The 24,710-nt window shown below is 39.1% G+C and overlaps 1 protein-coding gene across 1 annotated transcript in view; it reads right to left on the bottom strand.

Annotated features, from left to right (window-relative positions):
* KMT2C (lysine methyltransferase 2C) overlaps positions 1-24,710 on the bottom strand; it is a 294,229-nt gene that overhangs the window by 195,322 nt on the left and 74,197 nt on the right. Inside the window, exon 3 of the mRNA XM_060156306.1 lies at positions 21,807-21,895. Coding sequence (XP_060012289.1) covers positions 21,807-21,895 — 89 coding nt within the window. The remainder of the gene's footprint in view (positions 1-21,806; positions 21,896-24,710) is intronic.

Below are 24,710 nucleotides of genomic sequence, written 5' to 3'. Positions count from 1 at the left end.
CAAATTGGTTCTGAAGAACCTAGGGGCAGGACAGGAATAAAGACGCAGATGTAGAGAATGGACTTGAGGACACAGGGAGGGGGAAGGGTAAGCTGGGATGAAGTGAGAGAGTGGCACTGACATATCTGCACTACTAAATGTAAAACAGATAGCTAGTGGGAAGCAGCCGCATAGCACAGGGAGATCAACTCGATGCTTTGTGACCACCTAGAGGGGTGGGATAGGGAGGGTGGGAGGGAGACGCAAGAAGGAGGGGATATGGGGATATATCTATATGTATAGCTGATTCACTTTGTTATACGGCAGAAACTAACACAACATTGTAAAGCAATTATACTCCAATAAAGATGTAAGAAAAAAAAGAAGTTTAAAAAACCAGTAAGTTGTAAAGATCAACAAAGAAAAAAAAAAACAGAGGAATATCTGGACTTCCCTGGTGGTGCAGTGGTTAAGAATCTGCCTGCCAATGCAGGGGGACATGGGTTCGTTCCCTGGTCCAGGAAGATCCCACGTGCCGCGGAACAACTAAGCCCAAGTGCCACAACTACTGAGCCTGCGCTCTAGAGACTGCGGGCCACAACTACTGAGCCCACGTGCCACAACTATGGAAGCCTGCAAGCCTAGAGCCCGTGTCCGCAACCAAAGAAGCCACCGCAATGAGAAGGCCGTGCACCACAACGAAGAGTAGCCCCGCTCACCGCAACTAGAGAAAGCCCGCGCAGCAACAAAGACCCAACACAGCCATAGATAGATAGATAGCTAGATAAATTTATTTTTAAAAAAAGATAAGGAAACTAAGTCTGAAAGTTAAACAAGCTTGAGGTCACATAGCTAACAGGAAGCAAAGCTGGGATACACAATCAGATTTGTGTAACTCCGAAGCCCAAGGGTGCGCTTTCCACTACTACACACTGCCTGGTACAATATCTGATCTGATCATAGCTCATAAGTTTTATGAATAAATTCATGTTAAACCGAAATGTTAATATTTTACTAGGACCATGTTACTGAGGAATCATTTGTTGAATATGAAGAATGAGATGAAAGTTGAAAATATAGAGTTTTTCTCTTTACTTCTTAAGCACTACTGAATAAAATTATAAAGTAGTAAGAACATTTACTTCACAGCAAAGTTCATGGAAATAAAATATTTTGATCTTGGTCAATATGAAATCTCCCCCCAAAGGTTAAATAATTCTTTGAAAGAGCTGTATGTATCCTACAAATATATTCAGCAAACTCACCAACATGACAGCGTAATAGACTATAAGATGTCAAAAATATTCTAGAGTCCAATTATGGCCTCCTTACCAATACACAGTGCATCCCTTCAATGCACCCTATCTTTTTACTCAACATCGCCAGTTATTAGAGAAATGCAAATCAAAACTACAATGAGGTACCACCTCACGGCAGTCAGAACGGCCATCATCAGAAAGTCTACAAATAACAAATGCTGAAGAGGGTGTGGAGAAAAGGGAACATTGTTGGTAGGAATGTAAATTGGTGCAGTCACTATGGAAAATAGTATGGAGGTTCCTCAAAAAACTTGAGTTACCATATGATCTAGCAATTCCACTCCTGGGCATATATCCAGCCAAAACTATAATTTGAAAAGACATGCACCCCTATGTTCACAGCAGCACTATTTACAACAGCCAAGACAGGGAAACAAACTAAATAATGATTGGATGAAGAAGATGTGGTATATACATACAATGGAATATTACTCGGCCATAAAAAAGAATGAAATAATGTCATTTACAGCTACACAGATATACCTAGAGATTATCATATTAAGCGAAGTAAGTCAGAAAGAGAAAGACAAATAACATATGATATCACTTATATGTGGAATCTAAAATATGACACAAATGAACTTATCTATGAAACTGAAACAGATTCACAGACATAGAGAACAGACTTATGGTTCAGCAGGGGGGACAGATTAGGAGTTTGGGATTAGCAGATGCAAGCAATTATACATAGGATGGATAAACAACAAGGTTCTATGGTATAGCACAGGGAACTATATTCAATATCCTTTAATAAACCATAAAGGAAAAGAATATGAAAAAGATATATATATATATATCTCTGAATCACTTTGCTGTACACCAGAAACTAACACAACACTGTAAATCAACTATACTTCAATTTTAAAAAATAAAATAAATTAAAAGCAAAGCATCCTATCTTTTAATTTTTAGATTGTATTTAATCAGGGGTTCTAGCATGCTGGAGGGAGAAATTACATCTTTATTTATACTGACCTCTGAGATTTAAAATTTTAAAATAAACCCATTTCATCATGAATATACGCACAAGCAGAGTTGTACAGCCATACTCATGTCTCTGTCACCAATAGAAAGCAGATAATTTATCACATTCAATGCTTGCAGATATCCCCAAAATATCACTTACCCTCATCACTACTTCAAAATTACCATAATTATAAATTAGATTTTATGATTTAAGAATAAATAAAGAACACATTATGAAATTACAAATTTGGCTTTTTTCTATTTTGGTAATATTTCAATATAACTATTTATCTTTGCAATTTTATTTTATTAGTTTTAAAACATTATTTGGAAAAGGGTCTGCCATAGGGGTCAGTGACACGAAAAAGTGTACCACTAGACAGCACCCCACTAGACTATATACTCTATGAAAGCAGCTACTTTATCTGTTTTACAAACCAGAGCCTATCACACAACCTGGATGACGTTCAGTAATTGTTTAATTAACTGATTAATTAAACATTGTGTAATACAAAGCAAGCAGATAAATCTTATTATACACAAACACATAAATTAGAAAAAGCACAGAAAAATATAAATTTTTAAATGGGCTAATATTTGGTAATTACGTTAGTCAACACGAACATCCATTTTTCTACTAGTTATCCAAACCATACGCATGCTTCTATGATTTAGTCAACTACTAAGTAGAATAAAAATTATTTTTCTCTCTCCTAACTTCCTTTACCTCCCCAGAACTGGCAATACTTTCCTTGCTTCCTTTATAGTACTAAGACTACAAAAGAACGTATATCTAAGAAATTGTGTAATCATGTCCTTTCCTTCTTTTGAACAGTGGTGCTCAAAAAAAAGTCTGCATCCCGACAGTTACGTTTTCCAGTGGTGTGTGGCTCACTGAATCTAATGTATCTACTACATCCAAACTGTGCTATAAAGCTAAAGAATTAGCACATGATAAATAGCAAATATTTTACTTATTCTATCTTTATTCATTAAACTACTTGACACTCATTAATATCAGGATAGTCACCACTTTCAGAGGGCATGTAAAGACATTAAAATGTAAGCAACTATAAATAAATACAAAAAAATGTCAAACAGTGAGTCCCTAGAAGCTAACACTTTTACAGCTAACTTATTCTCTTTATACTTACCCATAGTTTCATAAATTTTCACAAATATACATTACTATTATACTTTTAATATGATTTTTTAATGTAAGCACAAAAGAATTAAGAAAAAGACTCCGATACTTATCAAGACCTCAAAACCACAGGGACATTAATTAGGATACTAATTGTCAAAATTCAACTGCTCTCTGGATATTTTATTTAGTTAAAAATATTTCCTTTAGTTTTTCTATATGACTTCTTAAAAATGTTTTTAATGGATACTCATTTTTCACAACTAATAAAAGAAACTAAATAAACCCAACAAATTACAATATACATCTTCACCATATAATAATGGATATTTATAGCAATGTTAATCTTCTTCTGAGCCTTATCTTTATTTAGGCCTAAAAATCCAATGCAAATAATATGAGGATATTTAAAGAGACATCTTCATGGCTAACATTTAGTAAGTGCTTACTATGTCCTAGGCAATGTTGTAGGTGGTTAAACGCATTAACTCATTTAAACTTCACAACAACCTTATGAAGACGGCTGCCTGGCCTAGGACTTTACACAAGCTAATAAGTTAGTCTGTTACTGTTTCATGGATGCTGGCAGAAGACACAAGACTCCTGGATCAAAGACAAAAGGACTGTATTACTCACTGCACAGCAAGCAGCAGAAGCATGAGGATACTGTTGTCAGTTCCCTTCTGGCCCCCAAGTGTCACGGGGGCAAAACCATGGGCCCAAATGGACTCCTGCACTCTCAGTGAACTGTATTACAAGGAACAAAGAGTGTGGGAAACCACTGCTTTTACAGTAAAAGCATTAAACAACCTGCTCTTTGTCCCAGAGGGATACACGACCTCATTCTTCAAGGTTGCTCACTGCAAACACAACCCTGAGAAAAGGCCCAGGTAAGGAGTGGCCAAGGCCTTCCACTGCTGGCATACACAAGATGTGTCAGGTGCAAGGGACCCATGGCGGGGTAGCCCCAAAACACAGCTACTATCATCATCTCCATTTTACAGATGAGGAGGCAAGATAAGAGGTCAAGGAACTTTGCTCAAAAACACACTAAGCAGAGGAGCTTGAGTTCAAACACAGGCAGTGTGGCTCCAGAACCCCCACCAGCACTAATCACTACCGCGCTGCGTGTGAGCTGGAGCAGAGGAGCTGAAGCAGCCAAAGTAACTGCAGAACCGAAAACGCGGGCATCACATGAAGCCACGGCAACTCTGAAGACAACGTTGGGATGTGGTGGCTGCACTGGAGAAAACAGAAGAATCTAAAACAGTGAAGATGACGCAAGAAGATTAGTCAAAGAGAAAGAATAACACATACAACAAATATGCATAATTACTACTACTTCACAAGGAAAATAGACTGAATGGAAAAAATATTCAAAGATTCTATGGAAAAAACCATTTTTGAAATGAAGGATGGATTCTACAGATCAATGCAGCTCAATCAAAGCAGAAGAAAATATAAGCTGCCCCAGCCCTTAACAAAGGAAGCAGATAAAACGTTAAGAAGCAAGTGGAGGACCCCCAAACAGAATCTATAACCATGACCTGCTCAGTGCCCCCTCGGCACCACTTCATGCCTCTCTGCCACTGAAGCCATCGTGCCGCTCCTATTCCTAACTCTAGGTGTGAACTATGACTATGGTACTTGGATACCAGAGATTGGTTTACTTTTGAAACAGACTGGATCAGCAATTGACATATGATAAAAACTGGTCCTCCAATTCTGTTTAGCTGATACAGAGTCACGCTCCCTCCCCAGGGATATGGACAAGAAATCATGTGGTACCCAAGTTTGCAGGCAACCATCTTCCATCAAGGGGAGCCAGCCATAGGATGCAGCTGACTAAAAAAAAGGCAGAGAGATACAATGAACCAGGAATTTTGTGACAGTAGTGAGGCTGACTTAAGCCAACTCAAACCCATCTGATCTCTGAACATGACAGCACATGACCCATAGATTTCATTCTTTCTTCGAATTATTTTACTTTTTTTTTTAATTTTTAATTTTTTTATTTTTGGCTGTGTTGGGTCTTGGTTGCTGTGTGCAGGCCTTCTCTAGTTGAACCGAGTGGGGGCTACACTTTGTTGTGATGTGCGGGCTTCTCACTGCAGTGGCTTCCTCTGTTGCACAGCAGGGGCTCTAGGCATGTGGGCTTCAGTAGTTGTGGCTTGCAGGCTCAGTAGTTGTGCCTTGCGGGCTCTAGAGCGCAGGCTCAGTAGTTGCAACGCACGGGTTTAGTTGCTCCACGTCATGCGGGATCTTCCCAGACAAGGGCTTGAACCTGTGTCCCCTGCACTGGCTGGCAGATTCTTAACCACTGTGCCACCAGGGAAGCCCCGAGTTATTTTACTTTTAATAACAATATCCTGGCTGGTAGACTCTAATAAATGGATATCAACTTTCATACACGACCCAAGGAAACAAAACAGACTATACATTCTATTCAAGTGTTGCCCAAAATTTACATAAACTAGCACATATTAGAATGCAGAGAAAAGAATCCTGCAGCCTGTGGAAGAAAAACCACATTCAAAGAATGACAGACAAGACGAAAAGGCAGAGGGCTATGTACCAGATGAAGGAACAAGATAAAACCCCAGAAAAACAACTAAATGAAGTGAAGATAGGCAACCTTCCAAAAAAAGAATTCAGAATGATAGTGAAGATGATCCAGGACCTCGGAAAAAGAATAGAGGCAAAGTTCGAGAAGATGCAAGAAATGTTTAACAAAGACCTAGAAGAATTAAATAACAAACAGAGATGAACAATATAATAACTGAAATGAAAAATACACTAGAAGGAATCAATAGCAGAATAACTGAGGCAGAAGAACGGATAAGTGACCTGGAAGACAGAATTGTGGAATTCATGGCTGTGGAACAGAATAAAGAAAAAAGAATTGAAGACAGCCTAAGAGACTTCTGGGACAACATTAAACGTAGCAACATTCGCATTATACGGGTCCCAGAAGGAGAAGAGAGAAAAAAAAGGACTTGAGAAAATATTTGAAGAGATTATAGTTGAAAACTTCCCTAACATGGGAAAGGAAATAGCCACCCAAGTCCAGGAAGCACAGAGAGTCCCATACAGGATACACCCAAGGAGAAACATGCCAAGACCCATAGTGATCAAACTGGCAAAAATGAAAGAAAAAGAAAAATTACTGAAAGCAGAAAGGGAAAAACAACAAATAATATACAAGGGAACTCCCATAAGGTTAACAGCTGATTTCTCAGCAGAAAATACTACAAGCCAGAAGGGAGTGGCATGACATATTTAAAGTGATGAAAGGGAAGTAAGTACCTACAACCAAGATACTCTACCCAGAAAGGATCTCATTCAGATGTGATGGAGAAATCAAAAGCTTTACAGAAAAGCAAAAGAATTCAGCACCACCAAACCAGCTCTAGAACAAATGCTAAAGGAACTTTTCTAAGTGGGAAACACAAGAGAAGAAAAGGACCTACTAAAACAAACCCAAAACATTTAAGAAAATGGTAATAGAAACATACATATCAATAATTACCGTAAATGTGAATGGATTAAATGCTCCAACCAAAAGACACAGGCTCACTGAATGGATACAAGAACAAGACCCATATATATGCTATCTACAAGCAACCCACTTCAGACCTAGGGACACATACAGACTGAAAGTGAGGGGATGGAAAAAGATATTCCATGCAAATGGAAATCAAAAGAAAGCTGGAGTAGCAATACTCATATTAGATAAAATAGACTTTAAAATACAGAAGGTTACAAGAGACAAGAAAGGATACTACATAATGATCAAGGGATCAATCCAAGAAGAAGATATAACAATTATAAATATATATGCTCCCAACATAAGGCAACTGCTAACAGCTATAAAAAAGGCAATCAACAATAACACAATAATAGTGGGGGACTTTAACACCTCACTTACACCAATGGACAGATCATCCAAAATGAAAATTACTACGGAAACAGAAGCTTCAAATGACACAACAGACCAGATAGATTTAATTAATATTTATAGGACATTCCATCCAAAAACAGCAGATTACACTTTCTTCTCAAGTGCGCACAGAACATTCTCCAGGACAGACCACATCTTGGGTCACAAATCAAGCCTCAGTAAATTTAAGAAAACTGAAATCATATCAAGCATCTTTTCTGACCACAACGCTATGAGATTAGAAATCAATTACAGGGGAAAAAACGTAAAAAACACAAACACATGGAGGCTAAACAATACGTTACAAAATAACCAAGAGATCACTGAAGAAATCAAAGAGGGGCTTCCCTGGTGGCGCAATGGTTGAGAGTCCTCCTGCCAATGCAGAGGACACGGGTTCGTGCCCCGGTCCAGGAAGATCCCACGTGCCGCGGAGTGGCTGGGCCCATGAGCCATGGCTGGTGAGCCTGTGCATCTGGAGCCTGTGCTCCGCAACGGGAGAGGCCACAACGGTGAGAGGCCTGCGTACTGCAAAAAAAAAAAAAGAAATCAAAGAGGAAATTGAAAAATACCTAGAGACAAATGACAATGAAAACATGACGATCCAAAACCTATGGGATGCAGCAAAAGCAGTTCTAAGAGGGAAGTTTACAGCAATACAAGCCTACATCAAGAAACAAAAAAACTCTCAAATAAACAATCTAAACTTACACCTAAAGGAACTAGAGAAAGAAGAACAAACAAAACCCATAGTAGAAGGAAAGAAATCATAAAGATCAGAGCAGAAATAAATGAAATAGAAACAAAGAAAACGATAGCAAAGATCAATAAAACTAAAATCTGGTTCCTTGAGAAGATAAACAAAATTAATAAACCATTAGCCAGACTCATCAAGAAAAAGAGGGAGAGGATTCAAATCAATATAATTAGAAATGAAAATGGAGAAGTTACAACAGACACTACAGAAATACAAAGCATCCTAAGAGACTACTACAAGCAACTCTATATCAATAAAATGGACAACCTGGAAGAAATGGAAAAATTCTTAGAAAGGTAAAACCTTCCAAGACTGAACCAGGAAGAAATAGAAAATATGAACAGACCAATCACAAATAATGAAATTGAAACTGTGATTAAAAATCTTCAAAAAAGCAGAAGTCCAGGACCAGATGGCTTCACAGGTGAATTCTATCAAACATTTAGAGAAGAGCTAATACCCATCCTTCTCAAACTCTTCCAAAAAATTGCAGAGGAAGGAACACTCCCAAACTCATTCTATGAGGCCACCATCACCCTGATACCAAAACCAGACAAAGATACTCCAAAAAAAGAAAATTACAGACCAATATCACTGATGAACATAGATGCAAAAATCCTCAACAAAATACTAGCAAACAGAATCCAACAACACATTAAGAGGCTCATACACCATGATAAAGTGGGATTTATCTCAGGGATGCAAGGTTTCTTCAATATATGCAAATCAATCAATGTGATAACCCATATTAACAGACTGAAGAATAAAAACCATATGATCATCTCAGTAGATGCACAAAAAGCTTTTGACAAAATTCAACACCCATTTATGATAAAAACTCTCCAGAAAGGGGGCATAGAGGGAACCTACCTCAACATAATAAAGGCCATATACAACAAACCACAGCAAACATCATTCTCAATGGTGAAAAACTGAAAGCATTTCATCTAAGATCAGGAAAAAGACAAAGATGTCCACTCTCACCACTATTATTCAACATAGTTTTGGAAGTCCTAGCCACGGCAGTCAGAGAAGAAAAAGAAATAAAAGAAATACAATTAGGAAAAGAAGAAGTAAAACTGTCACTATTTGCAGATGACATGATACTATACATAGAGAATCCTAAAGATGCTACCAGAAAACTAATAGAGCTAATCAATGAATTTGGTAAAGTTGCAGGATACAAAATTAATGCACAGAAATCTCTTGCATTCCTATACACTAATGATGAAAAATCTGGAAGAGAAATCAAGGAAACACTCCCATTTACCATTGCAACAAAAAGAATAAAACACCTAGGAATAAACCTACAGAAGGAGACAAAAGACCCAGAGGCAGAAAACTATAAGACACTGATGAAAGAAATTAAAGATGACACCAACAGATCAAGAGATATACTGTTTTCTTGGATTGGAAGAATCAATATTGTGAAAATGATTATACTACCCAAAGCAATCTACAGATTCAGTGTAATCCCTATCAAATTACCAATGGCATTTTTTACAGAACTAGAACAAAATAATCTTAAAATTTGTGTGGAGACACAAAAGACCCCGAATAGCCAAAGCAGTCTTGAAGGGAAAAAACGGAGCTGGAGGAATCAGACTGCCTGACTTCAGACTATACTACAAAGCTACAGTAATCAAGACAATATGGTACTGGCACTAAAACAGTGATACAGATCAACGGAACAGGATAGAAAGCCCAGAGATAAACCCACGTACCTATGGTCAACTAATCTATGACAAAGGAGGTAAGTATATACAATGGAGAAAAGACAGTCTCTTCAATAAGTGGTGCTGGGAAAACTGGACAGCTACATGTAAAGGAATGAAATTAGAACACTCCCTAACACCATACCCAAAAATAAACTCAAAATGGATTAGAGACCTAAATGTAAGACCGGACACTATAAAACTCTTAGAGGAAAACATAGGAAGAACACTCTTTGACAAGCAAGATCTTTTTTGATCCACCTCCTAGAGTAATGGAAATAAAAACAAAAATAAACAAATGGGACCTACTGAAACTTAAAAGCTTTTGCAAAGTAAAGGAAACTACAAACAAGATGAAAAGACAGGGCTTCCCTGGCGGCGCAGTGGTTGAGAGTCCACCTGCCGATGCAGGGGACACGGGTTCGTGCCCCAGTCCAGGAGGATCCCACATGCCGCGGAGTGGCTGGGTCCGTGAGACATGGCCGCTGAGCCTGCGCATCCAGAGCCTGTGCTCTGCAGCGGGAGAGGCCACAACAGTGAGCGGCCCGCATACCACAAAAAAAAAAAAAAAAGTTGAAAAGACAACCCTCAGAATGGGAGAAAATATTTGCAAACGAATCGACAGACAAAGGATTAATCTCCAAAATATATAAACAGCTCATGCAGCTCAATATTAAAAAAACAAATAACCCAATCCAAAAATGGGCAGAAGACCTAAATAGACATTTCTCCAAAGAAGACATACAGACGGCCAAGAAGCACATGAAAAGCTGCTCAGCATCACTAATCATTACAGAAACGCAAATCAAAACTACAATGAGGTATCACCTCACACCAGTTAGAATGGGCATCATCAGAAAATCTACAAACTACAAATGCTGGAGAGGGTGTGGAGGAAAGGGAACCCTCTTGCACTACTGGTGAGAATGTAAATTGATACAGCCACTATGGAGAACAGTATAGAGGGTCCTTAAAAGACTAAAACTAGAACTACCATATGACTCAGCAATCCCACTACTGGGCATATACCCAGAGAAAACCATAATTCAAAAAGACACATGCACCCCAATGTTCTTTGCAGCACTATTTACAATAGCCAGGTCATGGAAGCAACCTAAATGCCCATCAACAGACAAATGGATAAAGAAGATGTGGTACATATATACAATAGAATATTACTCACCCATAAAAAGGAACGAAATTGGGTCATTTGTAGAGACATGGATGGATCCACAGACTGTCATACAGAGTAAAGTAAGTCAGAAAGAGAAAAACAAGTATCGTATGTTAACCCATATATGTCAAACCTAGAAAAATGGTACAGATGAACCAGTCTGCAGGGAGGAAATTGAGACACAGATGTAGAGAACAAACCTATGGACACCAAGGGGGGACGGGGGGGATGAATTGGAGATTGGGATTGACATGTATACCCTAATATGTATAAAATGGATAACTAATCCATTCAAAAAACAAAAAGAATGCAGAGAAAACTCCAGAGAACATCTACTTCTCTAACAGCAGACTAGGTAATTTGAAACAACCCTCCCACTGAAGACAAGAAAACTGAGTAAAATATTTTTGAAAGTACAAATGTCCTAAAAGGATCAAAAAACTAACAAGGTTGTAAAGAATTACTAAAGGAAGGTAAGCCTGATATTCAGGGCTGCATTTCCCATGGGGGTGTCGGCTGCTCAGGAAAAGGCAACCAAGAGCACGCACTGTGACTTTCAACAGACTCATCGATAGTCCTAGAAGTCTACAACCATCCAGGGAATGGGAACTCAAGATGGCAGGAACCCCTAAGTTGCGGACATCAACAGGAAAAATGAACCAGAAATCAATCTCTGCAAGGAGTGCTGCACAGCTTTGAGTTACATGCTTGGAACAGAAAATAGAGACATGAAACTGAACTGAGGTGCTCCTAAAATACTAGTGCCCCTAGGTACCAGTAAAAAAAAAAAAAAAAAAAAAAAAAAAAATCAAAGAAAAACTATCTTTTAGGGGAAAAACATCAATCTATTTCTACAAATAAATTGTCCAGCACACAAGCATACATAATCAGTTACATGAGGAGACAGGATGACATGAGCAAGAATGAGCAGAAACAACTGAAACGAAACAACTCCAGATACTGCAATAATCAAACAAAAATTTTAAACCAACTGTATTTACTATGTTAAAGGTAATAAAATCAGAGCATTAAAATTTTCAGGAGGGAACTAAGAACTACAAAAAGTTGCAAACTTGAATAAAGAACTTTTTTTTTTTTTTTTTTTTGCGGTACGCAGGCCTCTCAGTGTTGTGGCCTCTCCCGTTGCGGAGCACAGGCTCCGGACACACAGGCCCAGCGGCCATGGCTCACGGGCCCAGCCGTTCCGTGGCATGTGGAATCTGCCCGGACCGGGGCACAAACCCGTGTCCCCTGCATCGGCAGGCGGACTCTCAACCACTGCGCCACCAGGGAAGCCCAGAACTTTTAAAACATAATAAATGGACTCAATTGTTATGTTTAACAAGCGATTACATGGTTAAAAGGGGATAAGAAAACTGTAAGATCTATCTAGAATGATCTGTTTAGAACAAAGGACAATGGAACAAAAGTATTAAAAAAATTTAAAAGAGAGGGTAAATGGTAACAAACACAGTGAAACAGTCTAATGAACATTTAGTTAGAAGAAACAAAGAATGATACAAAAGCAGTAGTTGAATATATAATAGCTGAGAATTTTCCAAAGCTGATGAATACGTCAAGAAACCTCAAATTCCAAAATGTAGAAAGTATACAAAACCAACGAAATGTAATAAAATTAGAAATGAATAACAAAAATCAAGGAGAAAATCCACACAAACAATTGGAAACTTTTTAAACTCTCTTAAAACAGCTCAGAAGTCAAAGAGGAGACCAAAACTACAATTAAAATACATTTAGAAAATAAGGATAATAAAAATAATATCGAAACCTAGGGAAAACACTAGGAATCATGTTAAAACAAAATCCAGCCTTAAACACCTTTTTTTTTTGGTTTAAGTAATTAATAAAAACTAAGTAAACATTTACTCCATAAGTTGGAAACGACATACACAAAAGTTTCTACAACTGATGATACAAATAAGTTTAAGCAAACATACAAATATTGACATAAATCATATTTTTATATATTAGTTATATACAACTGGAAGACAGGTGTTTTTTGGGTTTTTTTTTTAATGTATCATTTATAATAGCTCCCCTTCTCAGGGCTTTTAGTGAGAAGTTTTGCCTCCAGATCTGCTAAACTCATTCAGAAATAAAGAAGGATTAAATATCATGTCTAGACTTTCAGGTAAAACACAGTATCAGTTAAAAATGTCTCCACATAGAATTAAGGTACAGACACTTCGGGCTATGCAAAAACTCTAGAGAAATAGGCTTAGTGAAGTCTAATGATCAAGGCAGAACTTCTGAAAAGGGAGTTGAGGGTGGGTATTCACAAAGCGAAGAGTTGAGGTAATTCTTTAAAAAAGACCTGGATAATTGAGAGAGTGGTCTATATAGAGTGAAAGCCAAGACATGAGCATGCACCCAGTTTGATTATGTTCTTCCTTTGTGAGAAATGAGGTACCCTGGGCAAGACTGAAGTCTAGTATGAACTAAGAGTGCTGGATAAAACTGTTAACGATACAGTCTGAAGGTGTCATTTAACCTTGCGTTAATTAAAATATGGAAGGAAGGGGCTTCCCTGGTGGCGCAGTGGTTGGGAGTCCGCCTGCCGATGCAGGGGACACGGGTTCATGCCCCGGTCCGGGAAGATCACACATGCCGCGGAGCGGCTGGGCCCGTGAGCCGTGGCCGCTAAGCCTGCGCGTCCGGAGCCTGTGCTCCACAACGGGAGAGGCCACAACAGTGAGAGGTCCGCGTACCGCACAAAAAAATAATAATAAAAAAATAAAATATGGAAGGAAGGGTTCAAACAAATGCTCACCGACTCTAGACTCTTAAGAATGGAACTGATGTACCAGGGACAATCTGGGGAAAGTTCCCTCCGGTGGGACTTTGAAAAGTCTACAGCCTAGAAAAACTAACAAACTAAGTCAAAATTCTAATAAAAAATGTAAAGTTGGCCAGAGAGAAGAACAGTAGTTACCACGGGGTGGGGAAAATGAGGAGCTGTTGGTCAAAGGGTACAAACTTGCAGTTTTATAGAATGAATATGTCTGGAGATCTAATGTACCAACATGATGACTATAGTTAATAATACTGTAATACTTGAATACTGAAAATTTGTTCAGATAAAAAAAAGAGCAGAAGCTTTCAGGCACAGCAGACATCATAACAAGTTAAGTTCTCAGGGATAAAGAGAAACACTACATAATAATAAAAGGGTCAATTCTCCAACAACACATAAAAATCCTTAACACATACATATGCACCTAACAACAGAGTGTCAAAATACATGAGGCAAAAACTGATAGAACTACAAGGACGAATATATAAATCCACTATTACATATGGGGATGTTAATAGCCACCTATCAAAAACAGATCCAGCAGACAAAAAATCTGTAACGACATAGTTGAACTCAACACCACCATCAATCAACTGGATATAATGCACATCTTTAGACTACTTCATCCAACAGTAGCAGAATACACATTCTTCTCCAGGTCAGATGGAACATTTACCAACAGACCAAATAAATTTGTTTCTGTGCCTTGACACAAATTTAAAATAATAAAAATCATACAATGTCTGCTCTCAGACCACAATGGGAATAAGGGAAATTCATAGCATTGAATGCATATATAACAAACAAGGGGGGCTTCCCTGGTGGCGCAGTGGTTAAGAATACGCCTGCCAATGCAGGGGACACGGGTTCGATCTCTGGTCCGGGAAGATCCCACATGCCGCAGAGCAACTAAGCCTGTGTGCCACAACTACTGAGCCTGTGCTCTAGAGCCTGTGAGCCACAACTACTGAGCCTGCATGCCGCAACTACTGAAGCCCACGTGCCTAGAGCCCATGCTCCACAACAAGAGAAGCCACTGCAATGAGAAGCCTGTGCACCACAATGAAGAGCAGCTCCCACTCACCGCAACTAGAGAAAGCTCGCGCACAGCAACGAAGACCCAACACAGCCAAAAATAAATAAATAATTTTTTTAAAAAAAAGAAAGAAGAATCTAAACTCAATAAACTAAGCTTCCACTTTAGGAAACAGCCTTGTCAACAGATGGTGCTGGAACAAATGGACATCCAAGCACACACAAAAAAAGAATCTAGACACAAACCTTACACTCTTCACAAAAATTAACTCAAAATGGATCACAGGGGCTTCCCTGGTGGCGCAGTGGTTGAGAGTCAGCCTGCCAATGCAAGGGACAGGGGTTCGTGCCCCGGTCCGGGAAGATCCCACATGCCGCAGAGCAGCTGGGCCCGTGAGCCATGGCCGCTGAGCCTGCACGTCCGGAGCCCGTGCTCTGCAATGGGAGAGGCCGCAACAGTGAGAGGCCCACGTACCGCAAAAAAAAAAAAAAAAAAAAGGATCACAGAATGTGAAATGTAAAACTATAAAACTCCTAGAAGATAACACAGGAGAAAATCTAGATGACCTTGGGTTTGGCAATGGCTTTTTAGATACAACACCAAAAGCATGATACATGAGAGAAATAAATGATACACTAGATAGACTTCATTAAAATTTAAAATTTCTGCTCTGCAGAAAACATTGCCAAGAGATACATAAAGACAAGCCACAGACTAGAAGAAAATATTTGCAAGAGATGTATCTGGTAAAGGACTCTTATCCAGATTATATGAAGAACTCTTAAAACTCAAAAATAAGAAAATGAACAACCTGATTAAAAAATGAGTCAAAGAATTTAACAGAGTAGTGGAAGAAGATATACAGATGGAAAATAAGCATATAAAAAGGTATCCCTCATCATATGTTATCAGGGAAGTGTAAATTAAAACAATGAGATACTATTAAACACCTATCAGAATGGCCAAAATCCAGAACACTGACAACTCCAAATGCTGGTGAGGCTGTGAAGCAACAGGAACTCTCATTCATTGCTGGTGGGAATGCAAAATGGTACATCTACTTTGGAAAATGGTTTGGCCCGTTTCTCACAAAACTAAACATACTCTCACCATATGACCCAGCAATCATGCTCCTTGGTATTTACCCAAAGGAGCTGAAAACTTATGTCCACACAAAACTCTGCACACAAATGTTTACAGCAGCTTTATCCATAATTGCAAAAACCTAGAAGCAACCAAGGTGTCCTTTAGTAGGTGAACAGATAAACTGCTGTACATACATACAACAGAATATTTTTCAGCAATAAAAAGAAATGAGTTTTCAAGCCATGAAAAGAACCGTAAATGTATATTACTAAGTGAAATGAGCCAATGTGAAAAGGCTACATATGGTATGATTCCAATTATATTACATTTTGGAAAAGACAAAACTATGGAGACAGAAAAAAGAACAATGGTTGCCAGGGCTTAGAGGGGAGGAAAGGATGAATAGGCATAGCACAGAAGATTTTCAGGGCAGTGAAAGTATCTGTATGATATTATATTGATTGATACATGTCATTATACATTCTTCCCAAACCTACAGAATGTATACCACCAAGAGTGAACCCTAATGTAAACTACGGACTTAAGGTGAAAATACTGTGTCACTGTAGTTTCATCAATCATAACAGATGCACCAATGCTGGTGGGAGTGCTGATAAACGGGAGGCTATGCGTGTGTAGGGGCAGGAGGTAAATGCGGAGTATCTGTGCCTTCCACTCAATTTTGCTGTAAACCTGTAACTGTTCTAAAAACTAAAGTCTAGGGCTTCCCTGGTGGCCCAGTGGTTGACAGTCCGCCTGCCGATGCAGGAGACACGGGTTCGTGCCCCAGTCTGGGAGGATCCCACATGCCGCGGAGCGGCTGGGCCCGTGAGCCATGGCCGCTGAGCCTGCGCATCCGGAGCCTGTGCTCTGCAACGGGAGAGGCCACAACAGTGAGAGGCCCGCATACCGCAAAAAAAAAAAACAACAAACTAAAGGCTATTTAAAAAACTATGCTAGTGGTTACCTGAAAGTATGAATGTGAACTGATATTTCTAAGCATGTATATACAGCCTCTCATCTATATAATTACTAGTATATCACTAGAATGGACTAACATAACTAATTCTCAACAGAAACAATATGATATGCATCCCTACAGCCTAGACTTTGATCTCTCATACTATTCTCCACTGAAAAGAACTAGTACTCTTACAGAGTAGGCAATTTCATATCCTGAGGCAGAGTATTAAAGATGGGCCTGAAAAATATTCTTGCCAACGAGCAATAGCTTTGAAACATTTTGAGATATTAAAAAGGATTAAGAAGCCAGCCAAAAAGGGGCTCCCACTAGCCACACAATGACAACTTCAGCAGTTTAAAAAAAAAAAGGTTTAATTATAATTAGCTAAATCATAATTAACCAATTATAATTAACTAAAACAAGTTTGCAAAACCCTGATTATATAATGACTCTCAAAGAAAAGTGGAATTTCTCTCCTCAAGTAACTAGCACTTCATTCAAGTTGATTTTATTCATAAAGAAAAATGGACACAGAACTGGCAACAGTCGCACCACCTCCAAAAGAGAGGATTTTTCTTACCATAAAAACTTGTGAGAATTCTTGCTACTTTCCCAATGACCACTTGTAGGATACTCATTCCCATCACTTACCCTCACCCCACACACACACCTTAAAAGAGTACTCATTTTAATAAATACTCTTAAATTACTACAAATCGTTAAAGAAATGTGTCAAGGCACACAATTCACAGAGTAAGAGACCTTCCAATAAATCCTGGGCCTGGAGACGTGCAGAGATGTCAAAGTCTTGCAGTCAACTGGAATGTGCTTTTAAATTGATTAGAAATTTACGAAACTCTTTCTTCTCTTTGCTTGCAGGTTGGCAATTTTAACAATTGTTCTTTATCCTTTTCTTTACTATTCTCCTTGCCCTATGTGTTCACTAAAGGAACTGGACAAAGGTCTTTCCAAGCACAAAGACAGAGCAAAGACTAACACAATTGGCTTTATTTAACTTTCATACGGAAGGACAGGATAAATATACTACATATATATATATATATATATACACGTATATATACACGGCATCAATGCCTATCATATGCTCATATGCCTGGAAGTATTCTGGGCACTGGGAATAAATCAATGAACAAGACAAATCCCTGACCTCATGAAGTTTATGTTTTAGTATGAAAGGCACACAAACAAATATGAATTATAATGTCATATCTGTTAAATACTAGGAGGAGAAGTAAAGCAGAAGAAGAGGATAGAGCACGACAAGTGCTGCTTTTCGACAGGTTGGTCAGGAAAGGCCTCTCCAACAAGACAGCACTGGGTAGAAATTTGACTGATGTACGGCAGAAAGTTCCATGAGTATCTGGGAGAAAGGCATTCTAAGCAAAGAAGACAAAAAGTTCAAGTGCCTGAAAAAGGAATATGGCTGGAGCCCAGAGAGCAAGGGGAAGACGGGAGATGTGTTGGACAGGTAGCCAAGGTCAGTAGAGCTTGAAGATCATATATGGACTTTAGGTTTTCTTTTAAGTATCCCTGGAGGCCTTGAATAGTTTACAGAAGGGAAATAAAACACTCTTACTTTGGGTTTTAATTAAAAGCTCACTCCACTACTACATGAAGAACAAAACTAGAATGGAGTGAGAGTAAAAGCAGCAAGACCAGTTGGGAAGCTCCTGCAGCGGTCCACACAAGCAGTGGTGGTGACTAGTTCTGGAGTGACAGCACAGGAGGAGATGAGAGGTGACTGAAATCAGGCAGGATTATCAAGGTAAAGCCCAAAGCATTTTCCAACAGGCTGCATATTTCGAGCCTGAACAATCCACGATGTCATTTACTGAGGTGGGAACACTGGACGAATAGAAGGTTTTGGGACAACAGTAAACAGTTCCACAGAAGACACATTAAGTTTGAGACCCTCTTAAGACATCGAAGAGGAGATGTTAAGAAGTAAGCTGAAGATACTGGTTGTGTTCAAAGCAAGAAAAGTGCTGGTAATATAATTTTTAGAGTTACCAGCACATACATAATATTTAAAGCAACTGAACTAAATGAGACCACCTAATCTGTGAGATGAGCAAAAGAGATCAGTGAGATAGGAAAAAGCAAGAGAATGTGGCGTCCTGAAAAAGCCAAATTAAAACAAAAAGTTTTCCTCCTGAAAATGGTTAGCTGTGTGAAAATGACACTGAATACCTCAGGAGGACACAGACTGAACAGTGGTTTTGGCAAAATATGAAATCAAAACCACCTCTGGGAGAGCAGGAGGAAGAAAGCCTGACTGGAGTAGGGTCATGAAAACATGGTCAAAAATAATAGACAATTCTTTCAAGGGCTTTTGCTATAAAGATGAGCAAAGGTGCAATATGGTAGCTAAAAGGGGTAGCTGACCACGAGAAGTTACTTATGTTTAAGAAGGGTGATACTGCAACAAATGCTAATACTAATGGAAATGATTTCACTGAGAGAGGAAATTCTTGATACCAGAAACCAAGGAAAACCGAAGGCGCAAACGGGACAGAATCCAGGACGCAGGTAGAAGAGTTGGCTGTAGATGACCCCAGAGACTTTTCATCCCACTTTAAGTTAGGAAGGTATAATAAAATAGATGGACAGAGACACAAGCAAGAAAGGAGATCTGATTGTGGATGAATGTGGAATTTCTTTCCTGATGGCTTCTATTTATTTTTTCATTGAAATAGCAGGATCATCAACTGAAAAATGAGGTGTCAGAAGTTTGAAGGGAGAAGAAAAGGTGGTGAAAGAATTATCCCTGATAACGGGAGAGGGAATTCTAAGTAGACTATAGTGAGTGAAGGATAGCAATCATGACCCACTTGAGATTTGAGGTCATAAATTTAAAATGCCACCAGTCAGCAAGTTTATGGTTTTCTCCAGCCCTTTTCGCTGCTAAAATGCAGAGTCTGAGTTTTGCTATGAAAGCAAAATAGTGGGAGGATGGCAAAGGAGTTTAGGGTGCATAACGGAACAGCTACAATACTGGATCACGGAATCTGAACTAGAAAAGGAGGCTGACAGACCCCATCAGTAAGATCACTGAGCTGGAGAATTCAGTGTGTCTGAAGAACTTCTGTGGCGCGGATATTAGGAAAAAGTGAGCTAGTGAAAGAAAAGGCATAGTAAGGACAGTTGAAACTGAGACTTTGGAAGTGAAACAGCAAGTGTCCTAGTAAGTGATACAGTGATAAAGGCTAAAGTTTGCCCATAAGAATGAGTGACTGAGGTGGGCTGGAGAAGAGGATTTTGAGGAAATCAAGGAGCTACAAGGTCTGAGTGTTGAATAGATTATTAAAATTGACAATGGGAGAAGGAGAGGAAAATGGAAAGGGAGGTGCTAAATCTTCAGAGAACAAGACAGAGTACTCAAGGAGACTTCTGGTAAGTGCAACCAAAAGGGACCTGTGGACAGTCTTAGAGCACTGGCTTAAAGGGACTTGTAAGTAATCGTTACACCGCAAATGTCACTTAAAATTACAAAAAACTTTTCACAAGAAAGTAACGGTACAAAGTACAGAAAAAATTTAAATTAAGGGGAAAATCTATGAAAAATAACTAGTGGAGAACTTACATAAATCCAAGTTTAAAGTAATGTGGTAATGAGGGGCTTCCCTGGTGGCACAGAGGTTAAGAATCTGCCTGCCAGTGCAGGAGACCCAAGTTCGAGCCCTGGTGTGGGAAGATCCCACATGCGGCGGAGCAACTAAGCCCGTGCGCCACAACGACTGAGCCTGCACTCTAGAATCCACGAGCCACAACTACTGAAGGCTGCATGCCACGACTACTGAAGCCCGCACATCTAGAGCCCAGGCTCGGCAACAAGAGAAGCCACCACGATGAGAAGCCCGCGCACCGCAATGAACAGTAGCCCCTGCTCACCGAAACTAGAGAAAGCCTGCATGCAGCAACAAAGACCCAACACAGCCAAAAAAAACATAAATAAAATAAATAAATTTATAAAAATAAATAAATAATGTGGTAATGAATGTACACCAAAGGGTAAAATGTAGAATTCTGAACTTACAAGCTTCTCTCCTGTCACTCTTCTTAACTAGACTCTATGGGAAAAAGGAATGAGAACTGCAGAACGTTTGAAGGCTTTTCCAAGAATTACATGGATATAATAGCAACATATTTGACAACCAAAAGTATTTCATGGAAAATTATATTATAAAAGATAAAGCAATTTCTAATTTTCTCTAAAAACTGTATGACATTCTGTAAGCATCAAGGTGGTGACATTCAACATCAGAGAAAAAGCCTATCAGCTATGTCTAAACAACAACTGTAAAAATACTGACAATGACAGACCATCGCGCGTAGATATCCTGTGAACACAATATGAAACCTAGTCCCGTTGACAGCTCATTAAATCACTAACTTACTGTAAACTTTGGAAACTACTTGGGGCAACCTATTCTATTTTCCTTTTGCAGATGCAAAACACACATTAGCTTATTTAAGGCACCTAAAAGTCCCGTAGACTAGGAAGTATTTGCTCTGCTCTCACGCAGCATTTCACAGTATCATTTGCTAATGGAACATATTTTTTCCTCACATATATACTAACACAATAAACAAACACTAGACGGTTCATAAGCCAGACATCTCCCATGAGATATCATATGAATGGCCTGGAATTACTGTTTATTCCAGTTTTAATTTTGCTTTAATAAAATATTTCTCTACAGAGATTAAGCAATTTCTACTAAATCAGAGCTTTAGGGGAAAAAAAGGGAGAAAACTCAGTTTTATCACTTTGTCATTACTTATTAAACTACTCTAGCACGTGGAAGTTTTAGAACTCGGTGTATAGACGACAGCTAACTATATAAATTATTCTGTAAATTCTTAAATTTTTAAATTAAGTTTTGAAACCTGTTTCCACAGTATTTTCTGTTTCTGTTGTCTCCAGCCCATCCATGCTGTCCTCATCTTCCACTGTACTTTTTCCTCTACTTCGAGGCCTATGGACAAAGAAATAAACATATAATTAAATGTTACACATTAAATCTTAGAATTATACTCAAAATAAAGCACAAGTTGAAGGTACACAAAATAATTTAGGCAATTTTTCCCTTATTTTACCATATCAAATAGTAAATATCACACTTTACAGTCATTTTTCCCACATATTCAGCCCTTCCTTATACCTAAATGTGGGGACAGGCCCATATTAAGATGTTTGTGTCATCATAACTCACTTCTGTAAGTATTCTCCAGGCTAGGTTTTCCCCTCTTTTACCAGACCTTGAGATCACTCCCTCTGTCTACAGTAGTGGTTTTGTTTTTTTGTTTTTTGTTTTTTTGTTTTTTGGGGTTTTTTTTTGCGGTACACGGGCCTCTCACTGCTGTGGCCTCTCCTGTTGCGGAGCACAGGCTCCGGATGCGCAGGCTCAGTGGCCATGGCTCACGGACCCAGCCGCTCCGCGGCACGTGGGATCTTCCCAGACCAGGACATGAACCCGTGTCCATTGCATCGGCAGGCAGACTCTCAAGCACTGCGCCACCAGGGAAGCCCTACAGTAGTGGTTTTTAACTACCTAGTGGGTTCAAAGTTCACACACCAGGTTACACCTCTAGATCTAATGAAATTGAGGAGTGATGCCCAGACGTCTGCATTTTTAAGACACCTACCCCTTAAGGAGAAAGTGAGGCACACTCCTGCAAACCACCCCCACCAAAAAACAAAAAATCTAACTATTAAGCATGATCTAATCACACTTGCCTTACAAGTGTGATGGATTTTAATTTATAAACACTTCAGTAAAGTAAAATAAACATAAGAGTCATGGTAAGATCAGTTCGGTGCTTTGTGACCACCTATAGGGGTGGGATAGGGAGGGAGGGGATATGGGAAGATATGTATACACATAGCTGGTTCACTTTCTTACACAGCAGAAACTAACACAACATTGTAAAGCAATTATACTTCAATAAAGATGTTTAAAAAAAAAAGAATCATGGTAAAGTACAATTCTCTTACCCAATGCAATTAACTGAAAAGACCTTTAAAGTTTTTGAGGTCTCATAAAGGATAGAAGTCAGTCAAAAACAGTTTTTAAACACATAAAATAAGAAAGAAAAAATAAAGATATCACATATTAAAAAAAACTTAGAAATTGACAAAGCAGTATTCAGATAATTTCAGAGCTTTAAATTATTTCATTACTTAAAAAGTACAAACGAACACAGTATTTATTTGAAAAATACTTAAAGAGTTGAAAAGAATAGAGAAAAATAATATGAAAAGGTAAAGCAAAAAAGACTTTTAAATAACAGGAAACCTATTTAAATCTTTTTTTTTAATTTTATGTATTTATTTATTTTGGGCTGCGTTGGGTCTTTGTTGCTGCGCGCAGGCTTTCTCTAGTTGTGGGGAGCAGAGGCTACTCTTCATTGTGATGTGTGGGCTTCTCACTGCGGTGGCTTCTCTTGTTGTGGGACACAGGCTCTAGTCACGCGGGCTTCAGTAGTTGTGGCTCGCAGGCTCTATAGCACAGGCTCAGTAGTTGTGGCACACGGGCTTAGTTGCTCCGCGGCATGTGGGATCTTCCCGGACCAGGGCTCGAACCCGTGTCCCCTGCATTGGTAGGTGGATTCTTAACCACTGCGCCACCAGGGAAGCCCTAAATCTTATTTTTAAAAGGATATTAATCCATCAAAACCAATAAAGGAGATATAAAATTTTTTTTAAGTTAAAGCAATCAAAGTCCAAATAGTTTTATAAGTGCAATACTACACACTGTCAAAAAGTCATCCTCGGGCTTCCCTGGTGGCGCAGTGGTTGAGAGTCTGCCTGCCGATGCAGGGGACATGGGTTCGTGCCCCGGTCTGGGAAGTTCTCATATGCCGCGGAGCAGTTGGGCCCGTGAGCCATGGCCGCTGAGCCTGCGCGTCCGGAGCCTGTGCACCACAACAGGAGAGGCTACAACAGTGAGAGGCCCACGTACCGCAAAAAAAAAAAAAAAAAAAAAAGTCATCCTCATTCCACAGAAAAGAATTAAAAGGAAATAACTGAAGCAAAATCCTAACATATCCAAAAAACTATGGATGAAAAGAATACCAATAAATATAATGAGAATGCAAGTATAATTTAATATTAGAAATTTGCCAATATAACACACCAAGTCAAGCAGCCAAAACAGCATCATTCATGAGGGGAAGGCAGAAAGTAGGCAGAACAAATAAGAGATGACAAAAACTTGATGGGAAAGGGTTATCAGGGCAAGGTTGATTTTATTGTTCATAGAAAAAGAGAGAATAATTATTTTTAGATTTTATTAAGGCAAATAGTTATGTTTAAGTAGTAGTAGTTATGTTTAAGTTATGTTTAACTTAAAAAAAAAAACTTTAGAGGGACTTCCCTGGTGGTTCAGTGGTCAAGAATCTGCCTCCCAATGCAGGGGACATGCATTTCGATCCCTGGTTGGGGAACTAAGATCCCACATGCCTCAGGGCAACTAAGCCCGAGCACCGCAACTACTGAGCGCGCAGGCCACAACTAGAGAGCACATACACCACAACTAGAGAAGCCTGAGCACCACAGCAAGGAGCCACACCTCAGCAAAGGATCACGCATATGCCGCAATGAAGATCCCACGTACCACAACTAAGACCCGACGCAGTCAAAAAATAAAATAAATATATTTTATATTTCCATATTGCATTCATATGCTCCATCATCCATTAAGGGTGATAAAGGACGCTAGAATTTGTAGAACAGAGTACGCAGTAGGAGCGAGCTGTGCAGAGAAAAAGCTCCAGAAATCTGCATAAGGG

The sequence above is a fragment of the Lagenorhynchus albirostris genome, chromosome 8, assembly GCF_949774975.1.
Source record: "Lagenorhynchus albirostris chromosome 8, mLagAlb1.1, whole genome shotgun sequence".
Classification (NCBI taxonomy): Eukaryota; Metazoa; Chordata; class Mammalia; order Artiodactyla; family Delphinidae; genus Lagenorhynchus; species Lagenorhynchus albirostris.
The sequence above is the reverse complement of the archived record's forward strand: the minus strand, read 5'-3'. Positions and strand labels throughout refer to the sequence as shown.